The sequence below is a fragment of the Rhea americana genome, unplaced genomic scaffold (genome assembly GCF_003343005.1).
Source record: "Rhea americana isolate MKP2758 unplaced genomic scaffold, rheAme1 scaffold_2, whole genome shotgun sequence".
NCBI classification, from domain to species: Eukaryota; Metazoa; Chordata; class Aves; order Rheiformes; family Rheidae; genus Rhea; species Rhea americana.
The window spans coordinates 3,691,013-3,698,324 of record NW_028186149.1 but is presented as its reverse complement, the minus strand read 5'-3'; the positions used below and the strand labels follow the sequence as shown (position 1 = coordinate 3,698,324).

Below are 7,312 nucleotides of genomic sequence, written 5' to 3'. Positions count from 1 at the left end.
GCCTAAGTTCAAAGCTACTCTATGGCTTCAATTCATAACAAACGTAAGAATTTACAACAAGAAAGTGATTTGGATATTTACACCAGAAATTATATTTAGACAAACTTTACTACTGCGTACGCTATCAGCTTTACCAAAATAAAGAAGGCACAACTATAACTACAGTTGAATATCTCAACACAAGAATTTTAGAATAGTTAATAATTCACCCAGGAATGACTTCTGATAATTTAGGAATACAGACTACACTGGCTGTCTGGAAAAAGAACTATGATGCTTCATAGTTTAGCCTGTATGATGAATAGCAGGAACATTGCTCATATATCCAGTACAGATGGACAAGGGAAGTTAATTGCTCAAATATTCAGAAAGATTTCAATTCAACCAGTTTCAGAGGACTCACCTAATTTTAACTGAACATAAATGGCAGTTATTTGGCTTCTCACTACATTTCCTCCTTTTTTGCTAATTTATTTAGTAGTTTGACCTCATGGTAGTTAGAAAAACCCAGAGAGGCAGGGAAACCACCTCCTGGAGGTAGTCACCAGCATAATAACTCCTGTCTTCAACAGGAAATCAAAAAAACTCTTTTGTGTAGCAATTATTTATATTTGATGAACATAGAATGTTTAAAGTATTTGTACTACTATCCAAACCTGTGTTACTTTAAGAGATAGATTAGCTAACGGAGTGATGCCATAAGCTCAGCTGCAAGAATATGTGAGGATGCTCTTTTCAGTTTATGTGGGCACCTGACAACACTGACAGCATTTTTTAAAAGTAAATAAGTACAAAGTTATTTCTAAGTAAAAGTCAGGTAATTAGGTGTTGCTGAAACTAGAAATTCTGCTCTGGTTTCTGTTTTGGTCACCTTTTTCCTATGACCAACAAGCTTCCAACATTAATTCCAAAACTATAAAAACTAAAAATAGAAAACTTCACTCAGTCAAATGTTTCCCTAAAAAAATATTTTCTTACTAACTAATGTTCAAAGCATTTTTATTTTTCTGTTTTTAAGGTTTCCCCAGAGTAATAAAAGAAGGGGAACTGAACTGAAAAAGTATTACACTTAGTTTGGGCATGGGAGAGGGCTCCTGAAAAGAGAAAAATTAGAGTAAACTACAAATGAAGAAAAAAAAAATCATTTTCCCAGTTGGTGCTGTCATCCCCCAAGTCTTTTTCCACTACCTGCACTCACTACTATGTCAGTAATTTGGCTCATTTTTCTAATAACCTCTAGGCTGTCATGCCAGAAATGGATTTTTTGTGTGCACTCCTGAGGAAAACCTGCTAAGCTCAGCTCTTCCAGAATTTGTTAAAGTTTCCTTTTAAAAAATTAAAATAAAGAAGTTTGTGGAGATGTACTTCTTCCTTAATGCTAATGTGCTAAACATATATCACTAAGTCAAGAATAGCTAAATGCTACTTTAAGTGGTTCTAAGACATTAAAGATAATTAAAAACTATTTAGTTTTGAAACTAAAAAAAAATTTTTGTTCAAAGTCATTATTATATATCAGCCCTGAAACTATTACAATTTTAAACAAGAATCTGCTCAAAAAAACCAGACAAAATAACAGATCAGAATGTATTAGCAAGATTTTAAAATAAATACAAACTTGTGTTTTCTGATATTTGCAGGTGTTTTCAATTCATAAAAATCAAGCTCTCAGCTGCACTATGCGTGTCCAGAGGCACTTATAACTGGATTTCCAAACACTGCTCTGGGGACTGTGCTGTTTTTTATTTCATTTTCCCCAAAATTTCAGTATAAGAAAAAAAAATAGATTATTTGGAAATGTTTTAATGGAATATTCAGCCAAATACCTAAATCCTGTTCCCTGATTGTATTTCCTCATCCATAGCTTTCAGAGCAAAAACAACTGTATGCAAGGTGCACAAGACAAAATCCAAACACTCTAGCAACACACATTCAAGGGTCAGTCCTGCACACATGCTTAACTTTAAGCTGCAAAATAAACACATAATAAGGATAAGGCTATAAGCTCTTGTTTTACTGGAAGTCAGTTCTAGTTACCCATTTTACACGTAGTGTAGCTTGCATATGTGGGTTACCAAGTAACACTTTGTTGTTTACTACACSGTTAAAATGACATACTGCTCCTCAAATCCTTCCCTCTTCATCCTCTCCCTTTCTTCTCAGAAGACCAGTCTCCTCTCATGTAGGCAGAGCTGCCAAACGGAAGAGATCTATGCAGAAATACATAGTAGATGCTGGCTGAGGAGCCAGTGTCTGGTTTCCACACCAACAGAGAAGGAGAACCTCCCAGAGTTACTAAACCAAGAAGCTGCACTTTGTCAGAAAGATGCCCGACTTGGCCTTCAGAGCAGCCTTTTTTGTCCGGATCCATAGGTACATCAGAAGGTTTCTGAAAAATTTAATACAGTACACTTCCAGTCTAAATACTGTATGGCATGAAAAGAATCCTGACTTACAGTTTAAGAACTGAGAACTGATAGACAACTTTGGTGCCTGTGTGAGATTGTCACTAGGGGACGTCAGCCTCTCCTGTTTTCAGTGAAAAGAACAGCTCTAAGGCGGTTAACAGTGGAGCTTCCAAGAAAATGAAGACATGCCCCTTAATGCCATATGTCTTCAGCTTCTTTAACTAACACAGAAGATGCTCCAGACTCATAGCATTTCTCATTCGACTAAAAACAAAGAATTTAATTTTATCAAAATTAATTCCAGAGCTTCAGAGAATGAAGCAATTGTTTCTGACTTGCTGTGTTCTAGTTAGTAGATTTTTTTCCTTCCCCTAAGGCCATATGGAAACTGGATTGCACCATCTCTCCACTGTCTATATCACAAAAGAATGGCTAATTAGACTGAGTATTGAAAGCAAAGCAGCAGCAGACATGACCATCCCGACTGTACAAGGAGAAAGAAATCTAAAATAGTTATTTAAACAGGGCAAAATACTATGCTTTATTTAMGGTTTTAAATGAAGCACTCAGGCAGCTTGAAAGATGCTGCAACCTGGACTGCGCTAGTTTCAGACTACATGCCGGATATTAGTGACCTCACCTAACTTGCCTTACAAGTAAGTTGCACAAGGAGTTGAACATGATGGTTACATTCTTCATGAACTATGACTATGATAGACAAGTTTGTCCAAATAATATTCTCGCCCAAAGACAGTGAAATACACAGATTAAAAAAAAAAAAATTTTTTTGCCTTGTGACAAATTCTCCTTCAGTAAGTTCAGTTTACAAGTAAACATGCATCTTGCATATTATTAAAAAAATTACAGAAAAAAGCAAACAACTTTAACAAACAAGTTATTTGACACYTTTAACGATTAAGTTGCTGGATTTGATTACCAATGAAGAATGATGAGAACAGCATAGACAGGTCACAGAATTTATAGAGAGAAAAGAACACTCCAGAGATCTCCTCCCAGTCCTTGGCAGAATCAACAACATCCACATATTGTTCCTGACAAATTTTTGTCCAATATATTCATAGAAGCCTCCATCACGTAAACCCTGAAAGTTATCCAGGCAATATAATCAGTTGTTCTTTACTATCATTGCTGTCAGAAGTTTTTTCTGTTGTTAATCCAGGACTCCTTTGCCCCAGTTTAAACACATTTCCTCTCATCTATTCACCACAGACAGAAACCACCATCCCTCTCTTTAGCACTTAATTATTTGAAGATTTTGTCTTTCCTCCCCTTAGTCTTCTCCTCTTTAGACTAATCAGAATGCATCTGAGCTTCCCTAAGAGGTCAGATTTTCAAGACCTCTGGTAGCAATCACCATTGTCCTCTGTCTCTCTCCAGAAGGTCCACTACTTTCCTTAAAAGTAGTGCAAAAAACCTGAAACAAGCATTCCAGCTGAGGCCTCACAAACACTGAGCAGGATCAAAGTCCTCTACACATGCTACAGGCTGCATGCCTTCTTAAACCCGCCAGCATCTAAGATATGTGAACTTTTCACAACAGCACAACAGAAAAGCATAGCAGTTTCCAACTCCAATATCTAGCAATAATTTAAATCTGGCAAACCAAGTGTGGCTGGTGTCCAGTGTCTGTTTGTTTCAGACATCTCCATCTCTATATAAGGAAAACTACTACCTATGAGCAACCGAACACTTCTGTTAATCACTCCATATTTGAATGCTGCTCTCAGTGAACATCTACTTGAATTCTTATTCTTCCTTTTTGTCTTACACAATAAAAATGCTCTAAAGTCTGAGTAAGGTGTCCGTGTAGCTCCAGCTCCTATGGCCACTTGAGCAAGTAGAGTGGTTTTTTTTTTTGTTTGTTTTGTTTTTTTTAATTAGTAAAAATAGTAAATCAAGGTCAAAGTTATTTCCCTGTGACTTGCAACAACACACTCCCTACAATTAACTCTGATTAGCCTCTTTTAACTGAGTATATATTAATACAAAAAAAAAATCCCCACAAAAGTCACACTATCACCAGAACTTTATTTGGATTACACTGCTTTATATATCTTACCCTAGTGCTTTCTACGTTTTCCTCTAAATATACAAAATCTAAGTATTTCTAATGCTTACCTTTCTGTGTTCAATTGAAGGCTGTGGGATCACAAGCTGAAATCCCAGCACTGCTAGGGAACTGAGAAGTCTGAAAAAGTGAATAGTGAAACGGAAGATATTATAATTACCACTAAACCAAAATACATACGTATAACCTATTACAGGGCTTGATAGTTCAAGAACTTACACACATCCCATTACTAACCAAAGTAGACTCAAACTGTATGAAACACTCTTGTGACATTCCCTTCACTACACAGCAGATAGTAACAGATACACACATTCCACACATACATTTGTCTATTTATAAAGCAAAAGTACACTAAGTAGAATCTATTAAGAATATTTCAGATGACTTTATGTCTAAATTATTTTCTAAAGTGTCTGCYTTTACAACTCAGCATTTTACAGAATCACAGACTGGTTGAGGTTGGAAGGGACCTCTGGAGATCATCTAGTCCAAACCCCCTGCTCAAGCAGGGTCATCATAGAGCATGTTAGATAGGATTGCATCCAGGCGGGTTTGAATATTTTCAGAGAAGGAGACTCCGCAACCTCTCTGGGCAACCTGTTCCTGGGCTCTGTCACTCTCATAGGAAAGTTCTTCCTTATATTCAGGCAGAACTTCCTGTGTTTCAGTTTGTGCCCRTTGCCTCTTGTCCTGTTGCATGGCACCACCGAAAAGAGTCTGGCCCCAGGGGTCAAGCTGACTTACGCTTTGCAATTTTTCTAAAAGCATAAAGCAAAAATTCAGCTGTTGACTAAGTCTGCTTCTAGCTCTGGCTCCTCGTTTTCATAGATGAACACTCCACCTCCTGCACTCAGGAAACATGCACAAAACCTACAGGATTTGGTAGGTCCTTTCCCAGCTGCCTAACACTTGTGGAAATTGAATAACCTAATGGGCACAGGAGATGGAAAGTAGTGGACACAGCTCACCAGAGACTCAGAATAAGCAGCCAAGCATTACCCCACTCCCCACATCTTCAACCTGAAAGGAGCCATAATGGGAACCAAGCCCAAACAAACTTTGCTTTGTCAAGCATCACCATCCTAATGGCTCCTAGGAGCCTGTTACAAGTTAGGCTCAGTTAACTCGGTCTTTTGTTTGCTACAGTTTGTACTGGCGACTGGTTTGTCCCCTCCCAGCAAGCCTCTTCATCAGAAAACATACAGGTAAGAGGAAGGGATGATTAAGATATACTTATTTCCATCAGGAGTTTGACCTCCAGGTCTACAAAGTGAATCCTTGGGACCTTTTATGAAGGAAAAAGCTGCTAATAATTTGCTGAATTTCAAAGTAGAAGCAAAACTGATAGATTTGAACACAAAATCCATCTGCTAACAGACTAGAGAAAATCCAGCTGTGTTTCCTACTCACCACTCCCCTCTTCTATCTCTACACGGTAACATTTTAAATATTTCTTATTATTTCACATATTTTCAGAGACAGACCTACTAAACAGAAACAGCTCTTCTATACTAAGCATTYAATTACTGCAAATACAGAAAACTCAAGAAAAACAACTCTCCCTAGCAGAAATATATTTGTGTTTGCTCTTGCTAACATCCTGCAAAAAGAACTATTAGATAAATACTAATTGTACATGGCCTATCCTCACTTTATCACCAGTCTATGCCCATTTATTTCTCAAAGCAACAAAGCGTTCAAAGACAAAAAAAAAAGTCATTATTTCCTTGTCACATTCATTTTGGAAAAAAAAGAGCTTTAAAAGCCCATTAGAAGGAATTGTATTTTATATAGCCGTTATTTGTGATAAAGCAAAGCACAAAGCCAGCTGAAATCAGAGCAAATGTAAGGCACTATAAAGAAACAGCAGTAAGAGCCCAAACATGCAGTTCAGAGCAAGGCCCAACAACACATGCATGAAGGAAGAAAAACGATTTGCCAATCACATCTCAAATCAAATGCAAAATCAAAAACAGCACTAGACCTCCAAACTGCAACATGACAGCATTAAGTCTGTCTTCAGTTGACCTGCATATTCCTTTTTCAAGTACTCATGCAATCAAGAGATCCTAACTACTCTCAATGAAAACATGACAAGAGTTTCAGTAGGCAGGATTAGTGTTTTGACAGACCTAACCAACAGCCCCTTTAAGAATTATTTCACTTTATTTTCAGAATCTTCCAATAGTCCTCGCTCTCCCTCATGGCTCCCACCCTCTCTAATCCCTCAATGTGTGTGAAAGAAAGTTCAAAATTTGCATAAGGAAATGAATGCTCTCATGCACAGCAGAAGGGTAGGGTTTTCTGATCAGTCTGAAGGACTACAAATTTCCATTAATAAAATTCTACTGAAGTTATACACAAGGTTGAGAGTTCTGAAGTGAGAACTGTAATCTTCAAAGCAAATTACTTACCAGATTAAAGATTCAGTTCTGAAATGTATTAGAGTATTATCTAAGTGTAGTATTTCTGTGATTACTCTGTGCCAAGCTTTTCCTGACCATTCTTTAAAATGGCTGCATTGTAATCTGCATCTGTATGTGTGCTCAAGGACAATGAAGCTGGTTTTTAGTTTGTTTCTATATCTGCACTTAGATCTCCTAGAAGCAACAGTTATCAACCCACTGTTTCTAGCACATCGGAAATCTAGTAAGAATACTTAAGCTTGAGTCAAGGCCTCTAACTTCAAATCAGCACGGTGATTTCATTTCTTTTAATGTTACTTCACTCAATAGTTTGCTTTGGCCAACTCCTCTAGACTAGCGGGTTTTTTTGTTTGCTTTTGTTTTTTCTTTTTTTTTTTTTTTTTTTT

General features: G+C 37.1%; 1 protein-coding gene across 1 annotated transcript in view; it reads right to left on the bottom strand.

Moving 5' to 3' along the window:
• Window positions 1–7,312, bottom strand: part of THSD4 (thrombospondin type 1 domain containing 4) — a 359,658-nt gene that overhangs the window by 350,496 nt on the left and 1,850 nt on the right. Inside the window, exon 2 of the mRNA XM_085303323.1 lies at window positions 4,548–4,617. Coding sequence (XP_085159449.1) covers window positions 4,548–4,617 — 70 coding nt within the window. The remainder of the gene's footprint in view (window positions 1–4,547; window positions 4,618–7,312) is intronic.